The sequence below is a fragment of the Natrix helvetica genome (assembly GCF_964273705.1).
Source record: "Natrix helvetica genome assembly, chromosome: 2".
In the NCBI taxonomy this organism is placed as follows: domain Eukaryota; kingdom Metazoa; phylum Chordata; class Lepidosauria; order Squamata; family Natricidae; genus Natrix; species Natrix helvetica.
This window is the reverse complement of record NC_138552.1, coordinates 42,751,695-42,774,242: the sequence shown is the minus strand read 5'-3', so window position 1 is coordinate 42,774,242 and position 22,548 is coordinate 42,751,695. Positions and strand designations below refer to the sequence as shown.

The window sequence follows — 22,548 nt, the reverse complement described above, 5'->3', positions numbered from 1 at the left end:
CATTGTGATCCCAGTTAAGCCAGACGGGTCAGTCTGCATCTGTGCGGACTATAAATGCACAATTAATGTCGCCCTACAACAGAGCGTGTATCCTGTGCCTGTAGTCCAACACTTATTGCACTCGTTGGGGCCAGGAAAAATATTTGCGAAGTTAGACATGGCACAAGCGTATCAGCAGCTGCCTGTGGATAGCGCCACGGCGGAGGCCCAAACTATAGTGACGCACAGGGGTGCTTTCAAATGTAACCGGTTACAATTCGGCGTAAGCATCGCTCCAGGGCTGTTCCAAAGCGTCATGGAACGGCTTTTGCAGGGCATACCAGGAGTCGTCCCATATTTTGACGATATCTTGGTGTCGGCTGCAAACAAGGAGCAACTATTAAAACGTGTTAGAACTGTTTTGGCCAGAATCAGAGAAAAGGGTCTCCGCCTAAAAAAGGAAAAATGCCAAATTAACGTGCCTAGCGTAGAATTCCTGGGGTATAGAATCGATGGACTGGGTATACACCCAACATCGAAGAAAATTAAGGTAATCCAGGACGCCCCCACACCACAAAATCAGACCGAGTTGCAGGCATTCCTCGGACTTCTTAACTTCTACAGCGTTTTTCTAAGACAGAAAGCTACCGTCGCTGAGCCGCTACACCGACTCCTAGCCAAGAACGCAAAATGGACCTGGGGATGCTCTGAGGCGGCCGCTTTCACCGCAGTAAAGCGTCTACTCACGACCGACTCGTTACTCATCCAATACAGCCAGACCCTACCACTGGTATTGACCTGCGATGCATCACCTTTCGGCGTCGGCGCAGTACTCAGCCACAGAATGCCAAACGGTAACGAAGCACCCATCGCATTCTATTCAAGGACGTTGTCATCGGCAGAACGGAACTACAGTCAAATGTACAGGGAAGCGTTAGCCGCTGTGGCTGGAGTCAAACGTTTCCACGAGTATCTCTACGGCCGTGATTTCGAACTTATCACAGACCACAAACCTTTGCTGGGTCTTTTGGCGGGAAACCGCCCCACACCGGTCTCACTCTCCCCGCGCATGACCAGGTGGACTGTTTTCCTGGCTGTGTATTCCTACAAGTTGATACATCGACCAGGTTCAACATTAGGGCACGCAGACGCACTCAGCCGTTGCCCACTACCCGAACTGTTAACAGACCCCACTCCCGAGATACCGGTTCTTTTGATTGACTGTTTGGACTCGGGGCCAGTTTCGTCGGAGGACGTTGCTAGGTTTTCGGCTAAGGACAACGCAATCAGACAAGTACAAACTTGGGTATGGAGGGGGTGGCCCAAAGGGAATGTGGGACCCGAATTCAAACTGTTTTGGTGTAAGCGCGATGAACTGTCGGTTTTACAAGGTTGTTTATTGTGGGGGGATCGAGTTGTTATACCATACGCACTGCGCAGAAATGTATTAGAGGCTTTACATGTCGGGCATCCAGGGATCGTAAGGATGAAAGCGTTAGCTAGGAGTTACGTTTGGTGGCCAAACATGGACAAGGAGATAGAGGAATAGGTAGCCACTTGCGATCCGTGCCAAGAGTCCAGACCAGCCCCCCCTGAAGCGCCCGTTACGGAATGGGACAAACCGAAAGCACCCTGGTCGCGAATACACATTGATTTCGCAGGGCCAGTCCAAGGGCAAACGTTTCTAATAGTTGTGGATGCATACTCCAAATGGTTGGAAGTAGTCCTGATGACTTCAATCACGGCAGCGGCAGTCATTAAGGTACTACGGCGGCTTTTCGCCACGCACGGCCTGCCCGACCTCCTGGTTTCCAACAACGGGCCCCAATTCACGGCCATGCAATTCGAAACATACTTAGCATGTCAGGGAATTCGGCATGCCCTCGTCGCACCATTCCATCCGGCATCGAATGGACAGGCGGAGAGAATGGTGCGATCTGCAAAAGAGGCCCTCGCTAGGATGGGTCCAGGTGATTGGCAAACACGAATTGACCATTACTTACTAATCCAGCATATTACCCCTAGTGCCACGATGGGAAGGAGCCCCGCTGAACTCCTCATGGGCCGCCGCTTACGGTCTCACCTGGACCGGCTTCACCCAAACTACTCTGCTACATCGCCCCCAGACTCCACAAGCAAAATTTGGAACTTTAGCATAGGGGATTCAGTATACGCCCACAACTATGCAGGGGGGACACTGTGGATTCCAGCAAAGGTAATTGGTATCACGGGTCCTCAATCATACTTATTGGAACTAGAGGACGGTAGAAACTGGAAGAGGCACATTGACCAACTCCGTGGTCGGGTAACGCACTCCAACCTCCGATCAGCAAACGAAGACTTCATTCCATGGGAAAGCCAGCCAATGCAACAACCCGATCATCCGAACACAGAGGACTACAGCGCCACGGAGCCTGGGGTAGAACCGGAGACCAGCGATAGAGCGGAGCAGCCTCCGAGCGAGGGAAACCTACCGCCCCCTACCAGCGAAACAGAACAGGAAAAACACGCCGATCTCACACCCGCTCCAACTCAACCCGAACTTCGACGGTCCACCCGAGTAAGGCAGAAACAGAACGTTGGTCTTACCTGAACGTTTTTTTCGGGAGAGTGGAGGGAGGGGTCACTGAAGGTTATTACAGCCTGATTGGTCCATTTGACTGAGAGAAAACTTCTTAGCCTTCGGCTTCTCCCGTTGGCTCCCAGTTTCCGCGATGTCAGGTCAGCGTCTGCATGATGTAAGAAGACAAGGGAAAGCCGCCCCGGGCCACCCGATCCTACCCCTCCCAGACCCTGTCTATCTAACTAGGGTGGGAGAGTGACCCCTCCCTCCACTCTCCCGAAAAAAACGTTCAGGTAAGACCAACGTTCTTTTTCCAGTAGAGTGGAGGGAGGGGTCACTGAAGGGACATACCCACGCTACGTCCCAGGGAGGGGAGACTGGGTCTCAGGGGGAGGATCGGCCACCACCCGCTGGAGAACCCTCCGCCCAAAGGATGCCTCAGCCGAGGCATAAGCGTCCAGGCGATAATGTCTTATGAAAGGAGTAGGGGAGGCCCAGGTGGCCGCGCGACAGATGTCCTCGAAGGGCGCCCTTGTGGCCCAGGCCGCTGAGGAGGCCGCACTACGAGTAGAGTGAGCCGTAATCCCTGACGGGGGGGATTTGCCTGAGGCTCCATAGGCCTCAACGATGGCCAACCTGATCCACCTCCCAATAGTTGAAGACGAGACCTTATTGCCTAGGGAACCTGGGTGAAACGAGACAAACAACGCCTCGGTCTTACGAATGCCCTCCGTCCGTTTCAGATAAATACGGAGGGCCCTGCGTACATCCAACCGATGCCACGCCTGTTCTCTCTCCCTTGTTGGATTGGGGCAAAAATTTGGTAGGACAATTTCCTGGGCCCTATGAAACAGAGTATTGACCTTCGGTATGAACGAAGGATCTAAACGCAATACCACCCTGTCCTGGTGAATCATGCAAAGGTCGCTTCTAACAGAAAGGGCCCCCAGCTCAGAGATACGCCTGGCCGATGTAATGGCCACTAAAAATACTACCTTCAGTGATAGGAGGCGCATGTGGACCGACCTGAGCGGTTCAAAGGGAGACCCCGTCAGTGCCTTCAGGACGATGGTAAGGTCCCATGTAGGGAACCTATGGACCGGAGGCGGACGGATATTGGCCGCCCCTTTAAGGAACCTCTTCACCAACGGAGAGCGAGAGAGGGTAGAGGGACCCTCCCCTCCCAATATAGTGGATAGGGCCGCTACCTGTCGCCTGAGGGTATTATGGGACAACCCATCCTCTAATCCTTTTTGAAGAAATTCTAGAACGTCTGGAACCGTGGCCCTGGCTGGATCCACCCCCCTGGGGCTACACCACTTCGCGAAGGCCGACCAGGTGGCGTTATAGATCCTCACTGTGGACGGTTTCCTAGCTGCCTCTAAGGTGGCGATGACCCCCGATGACAGCTTCCTCCGTTTCAGCAATCCCCTCTCAAGAGCCACGCGGTCAGATGCAGCCACTGCGGCTCTGGGTGAACTAAGACCCCCTGATACAAGACTACCTCTTCCGGTGGAATTCTCCAGGGATCTACGACCGAGAGCTGGACCAGGTCCGCAAACCATGGTCTCCTCGGCCAATATGGGGCTAACAGAATGACGGAAGCCCTCTCTGTGACTACCTTCCGAATGGTTCTGGGAATGAGGGGAAGGGGAGGGAAGGCGTAGAGGAGACCCGGAGGCCACCGGGTCCTGAGAGCATCCGCTCCTTCTGCAGCTGGGGTCTTGAATCTGGTGAAAAATCTCGGCAGCTGCGTGTTGCTGGGGGAGGCAAACAGGTCCACAAGGGGGTTGCCGAACCTGAGGCAGATCTTTCGAAACAACTCTGGATCTAGCTGCCACTCGCCGTTGTCCAGAGTCGCCCGGCTCAACCAGTCTGCCTGGTGATTGGACGTCCCCGCAATATGTTCTGCCGCAATGGAGGCCAAGTGTCTCTCCGCCCATAGGCCTAATGTCTGTGCCTCCCGCCAGAGGGCTCGGGAGTGAGTCCCGCCTTGCCGGTTTACATGAGCTTTCGTCGCTACATTGTCCGTAAGTAGTAGGACATGTCGCCCCTGTAGCTGGCGGTTGAAAGTCCGGAGGGCCAGTCTCGCGGCCTTGAGTTCGAGCCAATTTATATTGTGTCTGAGGTCCGAGGCAGTCCAACGTCCCTGGGCCATGTCGGACCCCATCACGGCCCCCCAGCCGTAAAGGCTCGCGTCCGTCGTGACTTGTACTCTCTCCGGCTCCCAAATAGAGGCCCCCTGTCGCAATGCTGGGGACATCCACCACTTGAGCGAGCGTCTCACTTCCGACGTTAAGCGAAGTGGTCGTAGAGAGTTGCTCAACATTCTCCTTTGGGCTGGTATTAAGGCCCACTGAAGGGGACGCAGATGCAGGCGGGCCCAGGGAACTATCCCTATGCAGGATACCATCTTCCCCAGGAGTCGTGATAATGTCAGGGTGGAAACGGACCTTTTTGTCCTGATTGACCTGATCAACTGCGTCAGACTGTCTAAGCGGTCTGGGGACAGGCGGACCCGCCCCGACTGGGAATCTATCACTGTCCCTAGGTGCAGAATCTGTCTGGATGGGGATAGATGGCTCTTGGGGAAATTCACTGAGAAGCCTAGTGTCTGGAGCCATTGGATGGTCAGCTGGAGGTCTGCCCTGGCCCTGGGAAGAGACCCTGCTTGCACTAAGACGTCGTCCAGGTAACACTGGAGCCTGACTGGGATGGATCTCAGGTAAGCGGCCAGTGCCGCCAGGACTTTGGTGAACGTCCGAGGGGCCGAGGCCAGGCCGAATGGCAGGGCCCGGTACTGATAGTGACTGCCTTTGTGGGAAAATCTCAGAAATTGACGGTGAGACCGAAGGATGGGGATGTGTAGGTAGGCCTCCGTCAGGTCTACCGAGGCCATGTAATCCCCCTTTCGAATGCCCTGCAAGATTGATTTTAGAGAGGCCATCTTGAAGCGCCTGTAAACTAGATACTGATTCAGGCGCTTCAGGTCGAGAATAGCCCTCCAACCCCCCGAGGCCTTCGGGACTACAAATAGATTTGAATAGTAGCCCCGCCCCCTTTCCGTTTCCGGAACGACCTCCACCGCTCTGATTTCCAGAAGGTGTGAAACGGCGAGGTCCATGAGATGACGGCGTTCCGGATCCCGGGATGGGGAGAAAACTTTGAAGCGCCTCGGGGGATAGGAGAGGAACTCTAACCTTAGGCCGTGGCGAATGGTCGCCCGGACCCAACCGTCTGTTGTAATCTGGTCCCACTTGTCCGCATATAATGCCAGGCGGCCGCCTATGGGATGACTCGGATTTGAGTCATTTCCCTCTGCGGAAGGGGCGGCCGCCCCCCCCGCGAAAGGGCCGCTTGGACTGAGACTGGTATCTGGAGCGGTCTTGAAAGCCTTGTCTATTGAATGGCCTATCCTGCCTGTACTGTTGGAAACGGGACTCCTGGTCCCTGTCATAGTTTCTGAAAGGAGGCCTGCGATATGGGTGACTGCGTGTCTCGGATTTCTTAGTGGAGGTAGGCATTACCTTTTTCTTGTCCTTATTCTCCACTAGAATTGGGTCTAGGGCAGACCCAAACAAATTTGGACCCGTGAAGGGGGCAGCTATCAAATCCCATTTGGCTTTATTATCGATCTGCCAATTTCTAAGCCAAAGGAGCCGGCGTGAGGCCACAGAGGTGGCCAAGGCGCTGGAGCCAAAACGCATGGCATCCAAGGTCGCGTCGGCCGAATACTGGCAGGCCGCCATAATTTTGGTCAGGTCTTGATGGATTCGATCATCCTGGATCGGGATACGATCCTGGAGTTGGCGGAGCCACATCACTGTTGTGCGATTAAAATACGAGGCGGCAGCCGCCGCCCGCATTGCCCAAGCGGAAGCCTTATAATTTTTCCGCAGGGTAAGCTCCGCCCTCTTATCCTCCGGCTTAAGTTTGTCCGCAGCATCCCCGGAGACCACCGGGGAGGATGAGACCAGGGCAGCTATGGGTTGGTCTATAGCCGGAAGTTGAATTGCCTGTAAAAAGGCCTTCTCCATATTATAAGCCCGCCTATCATTGCTGCCAGGAGGGGAAAAATTCGAAGGTCGGGCCCACTGACTGGTGGCCACCTCCAAGAACAGAGGAGGAGCAGGGATCTCCTCCTTGTTGGTGGCCGTGTTTGAGAACATCACCATGTCTGGATCCCTGGGCGGGGGCACTGTGGGGTCCCCTGTGCCCACCTTGGTGGTTCTCCTAGCCTTCTTCAGTAGGGGTTTAAACATGGCCTGAATGAATAAGTTAGAAGAGGTGGGCTGATCAGTGGCCGCATCCTCTTCCTCAGAGAAACCCCAGTCGTCTTGACGACCGGCCTCCCCCCTAGAAGAGACCTCGCTCATGAGGGAGGGGGAAGAATTCCTAGACCTGGCCCTGCTGAACGGAGTAATCCTATTATGCCGGGAAGGTCTGTCTCTTTGAGCTATTCCCCTGGAAATGGCTGCAGAAATTAATCTTTTTAGATTTTCAGGGAGGTGTTCTAGATCCTCCTCGTCATAATCAGAATCATAGTCATGAGGAATTGAATCCCTGTGGGATCTCCTACCACGGGAGGGGCCTGCAGAGGTGCCCTCTAAAGGATCATTTCTATCCAAGCCCCCTGTCCCAGGGGAAGTTGGGGGAGGGGGAGAAGCCCCCCGTTCTTCACTCCTAACGGATCTGGATGAAGAGGAAGAGGGAGAGGAAGGGCTGAACCCCCTGTTGACAGAAGGGGAATGACTATGAGCCTCAGGTCTGGGAGATCTAGATCTAGGTCTGGGATCCCTGACCTTCTTCTTTTCTGCCCTCTCAATCGCCTTCTCGATTGCCCTGGAACGCCTAAGCTCATCCCTTTGTAGGGCTCTGGAGGGGCGATCCTCCGCAGAAGGCCTAGAAACACGAGGCCTGGCTGGGGCAGTGGGGCCTGACTTATCTTCCTGGGCCTGGGGAGTTGCGGTTTGAGCTGCCTCAGATCTCGCTGCCATCGCCCCACTCACGTGCTCTGATGATTATAGAAGAAGAAGCAGTCGCAGCTCGAAGCCTCTTGCTGGGAGAAACTCTCAACTTGAGCTTTGAATAATGGCGGAGGCTCGGTAGAGGGTGGAAGGGCTAGGCCCAACACGTGTTCAAAATGGCCGCCGCTGAGGCTTGCTGGTCTTCTTCTCGAGCGGCCGTTTAAAATGGCGCCCGAGCCTGCCGCTTGCCTCCCCCGCACCTTGTAGGGCTCGCCGTTTAAAAAGGCAAGTAATCTCGGCCCTTTAGCTACTTCCGCCGGTCTTCACGCCCGGCAAGAGCCGCTGGCGCTCCGGTCACGTTCACGCGCCGCCGCCGAGGGCACCGCCGACTCGGTAGAGACGGCGCGGTCTCGTTTAATGGCTGCCGGTCTTCACGCGCGGCAAAGGGCCGCCGGCGCTGCGGCTTCAAGGCAAGGAAATCGTCTCGGGGGAGGATAAATGAGCTGCAAGCCCCCCGGCACGCCCGAGTCACCAGGAATCAGTCGGGGGGAAAAGAGCCCGCAGGGAGTAAGGTGGGAAGAGCTTTGCTCCGCGCTGCTTTCCCTGCCTATTTAGGACTGCGATAGCTTGTCCTATTGGGCCAGCTCTATTTACGAAGTAATTTGTTTGATTTAAAGTGTCCAATTGAACCAATTAATTTTTTAAATTTAGTACTCACAATCACTGGGAACCAAATTTGAGTCTTTTGGACCTTGTTGACTGAGAGGAAACTGGGAGCCAACGGGAGAAGCCGAAGGCTAAGAAGTTTTCTCTCAGTCAAATGGACCAATCAGGCTGTAATAACCTTCAGTGACCCCTCCCTCCACTCTACTGGAAAACGGCATACTTACAGGACTTTGTCACTAACCGGAACACTCCATCTAAGAGGGGAGGGGTGTTAGATATTAGCATAAACCACTGTAAGTCTCCACTCAGGTCCGCCACTAGGGCGGGAACAAGGGGTCATTCTGATTGGTCGGGAGGCGTACCAGATCCCTATAAAAGGGGAGCTACTCGACCCCATAGCAAGCTGGATCACTACTACTACTAATAAAGAGCTGTTGTTGTTGTCACTATCGTCTGGAGTCTGTCTCTCGTTGCCCGAATCTAACAGTTACTATTAGTCTAAAAAAGACATCAATAATTTCCCCCTCCTCTTTTTACCTCTGGAATCTCATCCATCCTTGTTAGCAAAGTAATTTTAATTTCCCTTTCCCCAGGTTTAAACTCCAGGACTCCTGTATTTCCATAGAACTCATTGCTGTCCCTTGGCTCTATAGTGTAGAGTAGAAATTGTTCCATAAGTGCTCCTCTGGAACGGACAATCTGGAGTTCGACAGATTCTCCTTCCTGTAAAATAAAATGATTATTTATTTTAAAAAATTGAACGCAAAAGATCAGTATTGATATAGGATATGGCTCTCTTCAAATTCAAATATGAATATTTACCTTTATCCTATAGGGACCTCTGGAAGATGAAGCAAACTCAAACACTCCTCCAGGGTCATCATTTTCTGGAATGATCAATTGGCGACTAGTATATCCAGATTTCAGGATTTGATTTTCCACATTCACACTGAAGAAAAAAAATTGAACTCATCTGGAATATGCAGATTGATTGCAATTAAATTGACTAAAGCCTATGGTAAAGTGCAAATATAGTGACCATATGTTGTTGGACAAAAATAAAGGACAAACTTGAAAAATCCAAAAGAGGTTCATAAGAAATTTAGGAATTTGTATAGTAAAAGTTAAATGACCAAAATAAAGGACAAAAGTGAGATTTTGAAAAATAAATAAATCTAAATAAGAACTTTCTAAAGTGAAGGATTATCCTTTATTATATGGTCACTGTAATTATAAAGCATTGGGGGTTCTGTACTTCACTACCTCCAAATGATATTATTGCCCTGTCCCATCCCCCTCAAAAAAGGCTTGTCCTGAACTGGCTTCATTCAGGAAGTAAATAAAACTTGCTCTACCAAAGGTATGCTAACATTGCCTAAGCAAAAAAAAAATCTCTTTTACACTGACAGTGTAGTTTGTCAGAAAACAGTCTACTAATACTGACAGTAATCAAATAAAATATTTCTCAGTATTCAATATCACATATAGAATCCACTCTGAGGATTATTTGGATTTTGGAAAACAGATCACACATTACACAGCAAAACAGAGGAGTTCATGTGTACAACACATTAAAAAAAAAAGGTGAAGCTTTAGGCACACAATTACAGCTGCCATCTTGACTTGTTCTTAATATGTGGACACTCCAGAGAGGAAAACATTATTTAATCACTGATTGCTTCCAGGTTAGTAAAGCCGCCTGGCAAATAGAACTGAGTTTAATTGTTTCACTGCCAGAACTTTTGTGTACAAGTATTTAATTTGGATCTTGTTAAATATTATTTCCTAATTATATGCCAGATTGTATAAAAAAGTACAACCTACATGTCACAGTAATCTATTTTGAAAGCCTGTTGTATTAATGCGTGCAGGCTCCTTTGCTAAGTTTGCAACCTGTACGCTTTTGTCCAAGGACGAGTCATACTGAATGCAGCCATTTTGCTTCTAAATAAACAGCAGTCATTGAATTGTACTGTGCATGATTCAAATGCTGCAATGAAAATGTATAATTTGATTAAAGGCTTTTGTAAATAACCTTTTTATATACCCAGTTCCTACAGCTCAGTGAAAAGAGATTTGTGGCACAGGTTTTTCAAGCCATCTACTGTACTGGACTATCTTCAAACATCAAGCCATGCATTCATAACCATTATTGTTGTTTTTGTTAGAATCCCCCCTCCCCCCCAAAAATGTTTTCAATCCACCAAGACATGTTACCAAGGGGCACTAAATAGCATGCTTTCCCTGAGAAGGCTTGCAAGGCAGAAAGAAAAACAAAAAGAGATTCCTGTCCAGACCAACCACTTCCGAAACAAAAAAGCTAGTTCACTGAAAACAAAGACACAGCTTGCGGCACTTACCCAAAGTACACGACAAACCTTTCTGTCTCTACCCTGTCAATGCAGAGAGAAAGAAATGGGGGAGAGAAATAAAACCACTGTTGGCCAAGTTCTTTGTATGGAGTTCTTTAGATGGTGGAAATCAAATGAAAGATTATAATACAGCACTTTTCAGAGGCCTACTGTTTATTTATGGGAATCCTTGTTCCAGCAATGCTAGTAAGAGGTTCAGGAATTTGCACTTGTAATTCAGATGACCCCGTGACCAATTGGGATGTCAAGGACTCTTTAAGCCCCTCATTACAGCATTGCTCAAAGAGTTAGTTACTGGCTGCCCTAGTACAGTGTTCAGGCACAGAAGCCCAGCAGTTGAGTCCATTTTGATTCAGGACTACTTGTAAGTACTCAGTGCTTTGGATCAGACTAAAAAAGTCTGTTTTGTGCGTAAGTGTATTGCCTCCAGCACCTGTCAATCTACTAAACAGTCCTACTGATTGTGCAAGATAATGAAAGACAGAGGTTGCTTTTGTCTAAACATGTACTGATGGGTGTATGTGGATGTGCTAATTAATAATAAGAATGATACAAATGAGAACATTTTCCCAAGCTTATAAGAATTTCATCTAAAAACAAAAAGTTAGAACTGAACAAAGAATGAGGTTCTTTTCCTAAAAAAAAATCTGAAACGAAATAAAACTTTTAATCCTACCCCTAATATTGTAAGACAACAGTTCCTTTGATTAATTATAAATTTCTGTCTCTATTTCTGTGATTTGTTATATCTGTACATGTAGAAGGTCAGAATTCTTTCCTAGAAATGTGAGTTCCCACTACATTAGGAGAACCTTTAGAAATACAGCAGTTGAGAAAACACAGAAAATTAAGGTTTCATCTGGGAGGGAGGAAGATGAGGAAGCATTTTAGAAATATTTATGTAGATGACATAATCATTGCACATTCACAGTACAGAAGCAAGAACATAAAGATAACAACTGCATACAACAAATATAGTCTTGGATATCCTTTTCTAGATAAAAGGAAATCAATGTTTACATTTATATCTTACTTACCTGTTATGAAATTAACTTATGGTATAAGGTATCAAGCTAAAAGCTATACTATACTTGAGCTAAAAGTTTAATGACATGTATCTTTAGTTAACAGTCGCTATCGATTTCATTTCTGCTATAAATTTAGTAACCCCATAATTAACTTTATTGTGATGATATTAGACTGCAGCACACTGTTTTTCAGACTACAGCATATAATTAAATGAATACATTTTCAAGATTATCCCAGAATCAGGAATGAGTGAGAAGGAAATCTGACTGAAACTTTGCTTTGTTACCATTTCAACTAAACAAGTTCAAATCAGATGATGGATACTTTATAAACAAATTAGACATAAAGTAACAGAAAAGAGCAACAATCTTTAATTTCAGTCAAAGACCAGCATAAAATTATATGTTACTACAAGGTTAGCTAAATGATAAAATACAGTTCCTAAAGTATAATAAAATAACTAGGTAATATTCAGTTAATGTATATATCTATAAATTATTAAACTAAAAAGATTCAGTTTAAGTGTGAAATAAAAGAAAGGTTAATCAGATAAAATCAGCTTAAATTTATTCTGCAGAAATAATAGATAATAGTGTCCTTGTCTCTCTTTATTTCTATTCCTGCTTGCTTCAGTTCTCAACTTTTCTGAAAAATGAATCCCATTGTGCTTTCTGCACTGAATGCGAGGTTAGTATGCCTAAAATTACAGTTGAAATACATGCCATCTATTATATTATGGTTGTCTTATATAAGTATTTTATATTACTGCATCAGGAGAAAGCAAGATGTTAATTTGTTTTTAAAAAATTATCAAAGACTACCTGTCTAATGATAATGTTAGGGTCTCATTCATTTCAGGTATATCATCAGCTTGAATAGTAATGTTGATTGCTGTGTCACTTTGTCCAGATAAAAACAGAACTGAACCAGAAAAAGGCCAAATGTCATCAACAGTCACAGCTTTTGAATTGAGGCCTGTAGGTGTTAGGCTCCAGAATACAGTGGCTTGTCCATCTGTCCCATCTCGATGCAAAGGAATGGAGCTCTAGAACAAATATCAAACTTGTAATTTTGCATATCTTGGGATGTGTGCAAAACTTGATTTTCCAAGCTGTAAGCAATCTAACATTTTACAACATAATTCTGAAACTGAGGACATACTGTATATACATATTTCTCCTCAGTTTGTTTATTTACCCTGCAACTTTTTATGAATAAAAAATAAAAATCATTGATAACGTAGTTCTTTAAACACTGTTAGCTTGATCATCACCATGAAATTATACGACAAAAAGGTTAAGTGGTGCTTGATTTTAGATGAAGTGAGAAAGTAATTTTTATTTTATCTACAAAACTCACAATTTTAAACGCTCACAAGACTTTTCATAATCAAGAACAAATGAATTCTAAACTTCAGTTTAAAACTATGATTCAGACTTGCTAAAATAATCATTCATTTCAGGACTATGATTACATTAGAAATATTTCAGATATGTGTTACAAAACTTTCATGTATTAAGGTATAATGCTATTTTTTCTAAATACTGTGCTTAATTTATAAGAGCAAGGCATAGAAAGATTAACTTACTACTGCAAAAAGAGAATCTTCTGGCTCATGAAAAATTATTGGAAGGTTGCTGATAAAACCAATTTCTCCATTTGCTATATCAGGCGTAATTCTTAAAGATATATTTTTAATTTCACCTAATCGAGGACTTATAGAAGGAATTCGAGGAATAATATTCAGTAATTCAACTTTTTCCAGCTGAAATAAGAAAAAAAAATTAAAATTTTCTGTTAATAGACATGCAATAGAACATATTTTAGCTGTTATTTATTAGTGTTATTTATTATATTGGAGATTTACTTTTTGCTATTTGAATATTCCATACATTAAAAAAATTGTAAACCCAAAATGAAAAACAAGTCAAGCCTTTATCTCATTAATACAGACATATAAATAACCTTGTCAGAATTAAAGATTTTTAACAGCATGATCACTATGTTTGTACAAGCAGCACAAATTGATATTGAATCAGCTGCACTGACAAAGACACCGAGAAATAGGAAGTCATCTAAAAATTATCTATGAACAGCAGGCAACATTTTTTGGTTTTAAAAAAATTAAGCAGTGTAAAAATTAGATAGCATTGGGATGAAGGGACCAATAAAAAAGCTTTTAACTATAAATGTTTAAATAGAAAATTGGGAGCCAGGTGCAATCACAGGAAGAGGAAAGAGCCAATCACTTTTACATTTTTGCCAAGTAAAAAATCTGGATGGATCCATGTAGTGACTTGTATAAATAAATAAATATAAAAAAGAAATAAACCTCAAAATTAGAATATGGTGCATGAGTAGGTGCTTCTTAGATACCGGTAATTGAGAAAGCTAAAGAATATACAAAAGAAGTCACTGTGTGCTTCACTGCCTAAAGAAAGGCCTTTGAGTGTATCAATCATGTCAAATGCTATGATGTATCTTTAGGTAGTCCTTGATTTATGATCACAGTTGGGCCATAATCTTGGTCATTAAGCAAAGTGGTCATTGCAGATGGCAATCACAGGATTGTTGGACACTTAGCAAACAGTCATAAATTTGAACAGGTTGCCAAACATCTAGATTACAATAATCTAGGGTGGTTTTGTGATGGCTGTAAAGCATTTAAATGAATGGTCATAAATGGAGTACTCCCGGTATACCTACAAAGATCAGACTCATGCAAGCCATGATATTCCTTATGACATTGTATGGAAGTTAAAGTTGTACTATGAAGAAACAAGATAGGAAAACTATTAAGACTTTTGAATTTTGCTGTCACAGAAAAGTCCTGAAATTATTGTGTATAAACAAAAGGAACACATGGATCATCAACCAAAAATTCTCACTCAAGGCACAATTGACAAGTAACTTGGACTTAATGCTGCTCATAGGAATCTCAACAGCTCCTCCCTGCATTAGTGATAGAGGAAAGGTATCACCTATCTAGTATGGGAGAAGTTCCAGTAATTAAGGGTAACTGGATGGTAGAGATATTGGCATCTAGCCTCCTCCACCATGATAATGGATGATCATTCAATCCACTGCACAATACTGGAATCAATCTGATACCTTTGAGATACCCTCCCATTTGTTGCTTGAGAAGTACTTACTTAAAACATTATCTATCTATCAATCTATCATCTATCTATCTATCTATCTATCTATCTATCTATCTATCTATCTATTATCTATCTCCATCCATCAATCCATCCAATTTATATAGTTGTCCACTGCACAAACATACAACACTAGGCACTGTACAAAAAAATTAAAAGCAATTAATGAAATACATTAAAAAGTATTAAAAACTGAGACCCAGTTTGGTCTAGTGGTTAAGACACCAGGCTAGAAAGTGGGGGACTGTGAGATCAAGTCCCACTTCAGAATTGAAACCCAGTTGGGGGTCCTTGGGCCAGCCACACACTCTTTCTCTCAGGTCAACCCACCTTATGAGGTTCTTCTTGTGGGAAAAATAGGATGAGGAACGTTTATCGCTTTGCATTATTTGTAGAAATAATACATTTAAGATACAAATAAATGAATAAATAACAAACTGAAGTATAGAATAATAGACAAAAGGAACTAAAAATAGTAGAGCCACCTCACTAATTCACCTGTTCCCTGGAGTCACCAGCCTGCTGGCATAACCAGTTCTTGAGAGATCTCTGAAAGCTCAACAATGATGATACCAACCTTATCTCAGGAGGGACAAAATTCCACAGTGCAGGCACCACAGTAGAAAAAGCCTGTTGTCACCAAACATAGCTCCCTAGGCAACAGAACTATAACAAGTGCTCCCTGATGGATCCCTCAAACAACCCAATCACATACCATGAAGAGTTTTAATGGTCAACTACTAGCACTTTGAATTCAACCTGGAAACAAACTAGTAACTGGGCATGAGTGACCATGAGTAGGTCCCCTTGATATAGGAAAGGATGCAATTGGTTCACAATATGAAGTTGTGCAAAGGCCCTCCTAGTCCCAACTGTCATCTATTATTCAATAGCAATAGATCTTAGACTTATATACTGCTTCACAGTGCTTTCCAGCCCTCTCTAAGCGGTCAGCAAATTGCCCCTAACAATCTGTGCCCTCATTTTACTGATCTTGGAAGGATGGAAGGCTGAGTTGACCTTCAGCCAGTTAAACAGGAATTATGACTGCAGAAGGACCGTCAGATTGCACATAGGATCTGATTGGGGCAGTGCACCCAATCCAGTACCAAAGATGCTTTAGTCCCAGAACCAAAGAGGTTCAAAATTCAAAGTCACTGAATCTTGCCAGGGTTCAGTTAAAGCCTATGGCTCCCCATCCAGATCCTCACAGCCTCCAGAAAGTCGGATAGGATGTCCACAGCATCACTTAATTTTCCAGGGCAGGGATGTACAATTAAATATTATCAGTATACTAATACAACACTCCTTATTTTCCTGGAAAGATATCTTGCTACTTGTTGGCAGTAAGTCTCTTGAGGACTAGGCAATTTTAACTCATACCAATAGCTCTGGGTTTTTTTTCTGAATGGACAGACAAACACAGAAAACATGTACTTAAATGGAGGGTAGGGAGGAGCGTTTTGCAATTTATTTTTCTTTCTTTCTCTTTTCCTCTTTAGTCTATGAGGCAGGATGCTGACTGGAAGGTAATTTTTACACTATTCCTAAGTGAGAGGAAACATTGATCAGCTGTGGTACTGCTTGTTCTCAGCCTTCCAAAATTTGCAGGGGGAAAGATAATTCTATAGTTGTCTTCCACACATTTTGAGGACACTGAAAAATAGAAATGGAGCTGTGTAGACGTGCCTTCTTCATTGATATAGAAAACCTGGAACTTTTTCTCTACTTCCCACCCCTGTTTACCACAGTGGCTATAATACATGGAAATCAAGAAGAGTCCTAACATATAAGTATATAAGACCACAATGGTATCAAGACTCTTGAGATATATCAAGAAACAATCCATTCAAAATATCCTTGAGATAATAATTAAAAAATAATAATTCTCACCTTTTCAATCCCTTCCCCCATTCCCTTCCCATTTTCTTCAAATTTACTTGCTCTGAATCTCACACATAATTTTTCCTTTACAGAAAAAAAAATATTGCCACTCATCAATTGAAGAGTTTTATCGAAACATGCTATAAACATTTTCAGGATTTTCAGAAGAGTAGTATATTGGGAAATAATATTCATTACTATGGTGAGTTTTAAAAAATAATAATTGCTTGGATATTAGGAACATATAGATTGCTTGAATGGCAAATCTTGACACTGCTGATACATCTCATTGAACAGTTGTGACATAATATTATGCATCACAAATGATTTGAGAATTTTATGCATATAATTTATATACCTGTATTAAGAAATGGGCTCCATTTTGAAGAAATGCATCATTTCTTATTGGTACTTTAATGGTGTCATTAGGTTTTCCTTCTGGAAAGTAGAGGATACTTCTTCTGGAAGTGTTTAAAACACCTTCTTTAGCTCGTTCAGGATCCACAGGTCCAGAAGGAATATACGTGATAATATAAAAGAGCTTCACATCTCCCACAGTTCCCCTTTGCCTTGCAAAGCTAAGGGACAAAAAGCGTCCATCTGGGCTGCTTTCTATCCGCTGATTCTCCAAAGGACAGAACTGAATTACACCATAAACATCATCACTGTCCTGAATGTAGAACAAAAGCTACAAGAAGGGCAAAGTAAATTCTTGTTAAAAGCAAATTTCTAATTCAAACCCAATTATATTTTCTCATCATTGATATTATTCTAATTGATATTTTTAGGCATCTAATGATAAAATCTAAGAACTCAACATTTGCTATTCTGACTTTAACTCATAATTTAATATGGAGGCGCGTGAGAGACATTGACATAAATCTAGAGCTTTCCCATATTTCGACATCTGGCTAGAACTGAGCTGCTAATAGCAATTCAACCTAAGTGGCCATACCACCAAGAAGGGTTTTAAATGTAAACCATAAGGATATAATTTTATCACCATACTCTTAAATAGTGTGCTCACAAATCAAAGGTTTTTAGAAATTATCTAAGAGTAAGAGACCACTTAATACCACGTTATTAAAAGCAAGAACTTTTTAGCAAGCAGGCAAACTTTTGCAGATATTGAGAAATAACTATTACTACCTTAGCATTAAGTATTCCTATACAATTTACATCAAAATTTAACATCCCATCTATTTTATTCTACTCTATTTTTATTGTCCCTATTATTTTTTGATAAGTTTCCAAAAATAGGATTCCCTCATGGTAGAAAGCATTTCTTTCTCAAGATCAAAATTGATCTAGTACAGGAAAGCACACAACAACTTATAATCCTTACAATATTATCCCAGTAAATATCATTTTATAGATTAAAAATAAGATAGCTATTCTTGGACACACCTTAGCATTATTTTCTATGCATTATTTTTGCACAAACACCATCTAAGTGCTTGCAGCTTTTCAGAAGAATAAATGCAGAGTTACCTCAGCTGGGTCACTCACTTCTGCCCCTCCTTGTATTGTATGATCTAAAATTTGAAGCAAATATGGCTCTGCTTCTTCAGGGACATCATCATCAATGATATTCAGATGGAGGGATGCCAATAACTGCCCTTGAACAAAATGTAACACCCCTGAGTCTGGAGTGAGATCTGTTGTCACAGGTGAAGAATCAGTGCTGTTGCGAGTTATAATCCAGGAAACTGAAATATTTCCATGTGTTCCACCATTCCTTACAACAGTGATGCCTTCATATCTACATGATGCACAAAAAATTAATAAGAGTAATACTGTATGTGTAACATTGAGTGGTACCAGTTGCAGTACTGACTCCATTATAGGTCTCTAAAATGCTTCGGATTTGATTTAAAAGAGGTGCTTTGGAACATGTTAGAAGATGAAGGCAGAGTCTCAGATAGATGTTTTCACCCTTCTGTATTTTCCAAAGCCTCTTACAAAGCATTGCAGTTTCATTACATTCCATTTCTATGACCGAAGCTCTAAGCTATTTTTCCACCTATGAATGCACACAGACAGAATTTCTTTTCAGAATTTTGATAACAATAGTAAGAACTAATAAAACTAAATGGACCAATAAAGAAAAAAAAGAGAAAGGAAGAAATAAAAAAATGTAAAAAGATGAAAGAAGAAAAAATATAAAGATATAAAGAAGTGGCTCTTGATCTGCGAATTGTGTTTTAACTTCTCTAACATTACATCATGATTCTCTTCTTTCCACAATGTACCTTATCTAATCATAAACTCATTAGCAGAAGTTCATTTTTTAATGAAAAAAGACTATAAGGGGTTTCCAGTCACCGATAAATGTAGATAGTGTTTTCTCTGATCAAACAAGTCAATTTTGCCACCTAGAAAGCCCCATCATCTTCACCAAACCTTCCCCTGTTGTAGACACTGCCAATCTTTCCATCTTGCTGCAGTTATCATATATAAAAATGTTCTATGGCTTTTTTCTAACTGTTAATCCATTAGTCCTGGATGGAGAAGTTCTGGTTTCAACTGAATATTAATCTTTAAAATCCTCTCAATAATTCTGTGTATTTGACCCTAAAATTTTCTAGCTTTTCACATGACTATTTCTGATAGGCAGAACTATTCAATAAAAAAGCTAGTGATCTAGGAATAATGAATTATGAACTGGGACTGCATGACAGAAATCTCTTCTTTTGTACTTATATCCTAACATTGCACACAAGTATGGTTTGTATTCCAACATTGTGATGCATATTTGTCATCTTCATATTGTGTCATCACCAACTGATCCAGACATGTCTATTTAGCTATGCTTTGATAAACTTCTGGTTTATATATTGAACTGAAAATGTACTTTCTCTTGATGCTGATGTAAATGGAATCTCATTAAACTTACCTTGATAAAACTGTACTGCTTTGATTGACAGTCAGTGGGAAGTGTCAAATTTTAAAAAGGAGCAGGTCTAGGTCACAGGATTCAGTTGCTATCTTGATCACTTGGGATAATATAATTTCAATAGCTACCTTGATTTCCTCCTTCCCAACATCCCTAATTGCTTTATTTCTTGGCCTAAATCAATATCTTTTTAGGTATTTTGTTTTATCTTTAAAACCTTATATAGCTTTGAACCCAAACATAGAGAAGGAGAATATCAATCTATCCCACTTTCACCATGTTTTAAGATGTTCTAGAAAGGTTCTCTTTACAAAACCTTCTATATATTATTATTTGTAGAGAGCCTTTTCTTTACTATAATGCCGCTGACTTCAATATTCCTTCTGAATGATTAAAGACTGTAATTTTAAAAATTGTTAGTTTACCCATTTTCCTATTTTTTATGTGACTTTTGTGTTTCTGTGAATATTGTCATTCATTTTCATGAAAATCAGTCTAAAATAGTCTTACTAAAATAAGAACAGCATTGTAAAAGAAAAACCAGAAAATCCTGAAAAAAACCCACTGATATTAAAGTAGTATCAATGATTTAATTAAAATATTTAAGAAAATTAGCTAAATTATAAACCAAACTTATATGTTCTGATATTATCAATATAATGAGAAAGTAATACAATACCTCAGCATTTGATCTTCATTGATAACAACTGTCTGTATAAACAAGATGCTATTGATGGATAGTACTCCATATGGTTTATCATTGGGTTTAATGGTAACTTGGACAATTGATGGATTTTTCAAAATGGCATCTCCTTGCAAAGTGTCTTTAAGGAGCATGATATGAAACGTCTCAGCAATTTCTGGTATGGCATCATCAAGGATTTTGAATTTAATATAAGATTCATGTACCAGAGGTGGGAAAACAATAGTTGTATTTGGCTGTAGATCTAGAAAGTCTAAGTTAAGCTGTGCATGTATTGTAGAGTTCCCAGTTACAATGATGTAGCATATGGAAACTTGATTTTCATCTGGTCCAATTCTATTTCCATTATCATCTGTTCCTCGAACTACGGTGATTGCTATTATATCATCTTCTTCATGTACCATATAAATACTCTGAGTGAATCGCACTGGACTGTCATTTGCTTTAATAATAATCTCAACAGAATTTCTTGATGAATTAATTTCAGCTCCCCCTTCCACGCTTCTCAAATGTATAATATATAATTCATCATTTTCTGATACCTAGAATAAATAAAATATACATTACTAAAGCATAATTTATATTTCTCATTCAGATTTATGTAATTAGTACTTTATAGATTAGAACATTTATTAAATGTTTTTTTTTTGCTTTTCTTTCTTGCACTAAATTCAGCCACCTATTTCCTTTGAAGATTCTTTTTTTTTTTTCATTTTATTAAATTTATAGACCGCCCCCTCTCCCCGAAGGGACTCGGGGCGGTGTACAGACACCAGATTAAAACCTAGTATAAAATAGATACACTTAAAAACCAATTAAACAGTAGAGCTGTACAGGGTAATAAAAGTTAAAAATCAGCTTAAAACAACCCCAAAAATTTAAAAGTACAGAATTGAGGGACTAGATCGGGATTAGGCCAGGCCCGCTAAACTAAACAGGTGGGTCTTGAGCATCTTACGGAAGGAGCGGAGATCAGTGGTTGTTCTGATGTCTCGGGGGAGGTCATTCCAGAGGGTCGGGCCCATCACAGAGAAGGCCCTACCCCTGGGCGTCGCCCGCTGGCACTGCCTCGTGGACGGCACCCGGAGGAGCCCCTCTCTGTGAGAGCGGATCGGTCGAAGGGATGTATGGGGCAGGATACGATCCCGCAAGTACCTTGGTCCTGTGCCATGGAGCGCTTTAAAGATGATAACCAGTACCTTGAAACGCACCCGAAAAGCCACAGGTAGCCAGTGTAGCCCGCGCAGGAGAGGTGTTACGCGGGAGTACCTAGGGACTCCCGCAACAACCCGCGCGGCCGCATTCTGGACTAGCTGCAGCCTTCGAGTGCATCTCAAGGGGAGCCCCATGTAGAGAGCATTACAGTAGTCCAGCCAAGACGTCACAAGTGCATGGGTGACTGTGTGGAGGGCATCCCGGTCCAATAGGGGACGCAATTGGTGCACCAGGCGAACCTGGTGAAACGCCCCCCTTGCCACGGCCGTCACATGGTCGTCCATTGACAGCCGGGCATCTAGGAGGACGCCCAAATTGCAAACCCGATCCATGGGGGCCAGCTGTTCACCCCCAATGGTCAGGGATGGACATAACTGGTTGAACCGGGGTGCCGGAAGCCACAGCCACTCCGTCTTGGACGGGTTTAGCCTGAGTCTGTTACCTCCCATCCAGATCCGCACGGCTTCTAGACACCGGGACATCACTTCGCCGGCATCGTTGGGGTGGTTCGGGGTAGAGATGTACAGCTGGGTGTCGTCAGTGTACAGGTGGTAGTCTACCCCAAATCCACGGATGATCTCGCCCAGCGGCTTCATATATATGTGAACAGGAGAGGCGAGAGGACCGACCCCTGAGGCACCCCACAAGTGAGCAGCCTCAGGGTCGACCTCTGTCCTCCTGTCAACACACATTGCGCTCGGCCAGAGAGGTAGGAGGAGAACCACTGCAAAACGGTGCCCCTCACCCCCAGCCCCTCCAGACGATGCAATAGGATACCATGGTCGATGGTATTGAAAGCCGCCGAGAGATCTAATAGGACCAGGATGGAGGAACAGCCCCCATCTCTGGCCCTCCAGAGATCATCCACCAACGCGACCAAAGCCATCTCCGTGCTATGGCCGGGCCGGAAGCCGGACTGGCGCGGGTCTAGATAATCCATTTCTTCCAGGTGGCGTGGGAACTGTTGTGCCACCACACTCTCTACAACCTTCGCCAAAAAGCAAAGGTTGGAGACAGGACGGTAATTAGACAATATAGCCGGGTCCAAGGAAGGCTTCTTGAGTAGGGGCCTCACCACCGCCTCTTTTAAGATGGCTGGCAAGAACCCCTCTCTAA

At 43.4% G+C, this 22,548-nt stretch overlaps 1 protein-coding gene across 1 annotated transcript in view; it reads right to left on the bottom strand.

Moving 5' to 3' along the window:
- Nucleotides 1–22,548, bottom strand: part of ADGRV1 (adhesion G protein-coupled receptor V1) — a gene marked incomplete at its 5' end in the record, with an annotated part of 278,532 nt that overhangs the window by 242,759 nt on the left and 13,225 nt on the right. Inside the window, 7 exon segments of the mRNA XM_081943817.1 lie at nucleotides 8,713–8,898; nucleotides 8,998–9,124; nucleotides 12,398–12,621; nucleotides 13,165–13,341; nucleotides 16,977–17,306; nucleotides 18,110–18,380; nucleotides 20,194–20,759. Of these exon segments, the coding sequence (XP_081799943.1) occupies nucleotides 8,713–8,898; nucleotides 8,998–9,124; nucleotides 12,398–12,621; nucleotides 13,165–13,341; nucleotides 16,977–17,306; nucleotides 18,110–18,380; nucleotides 20,194–20,759 (1,881 nt within the window).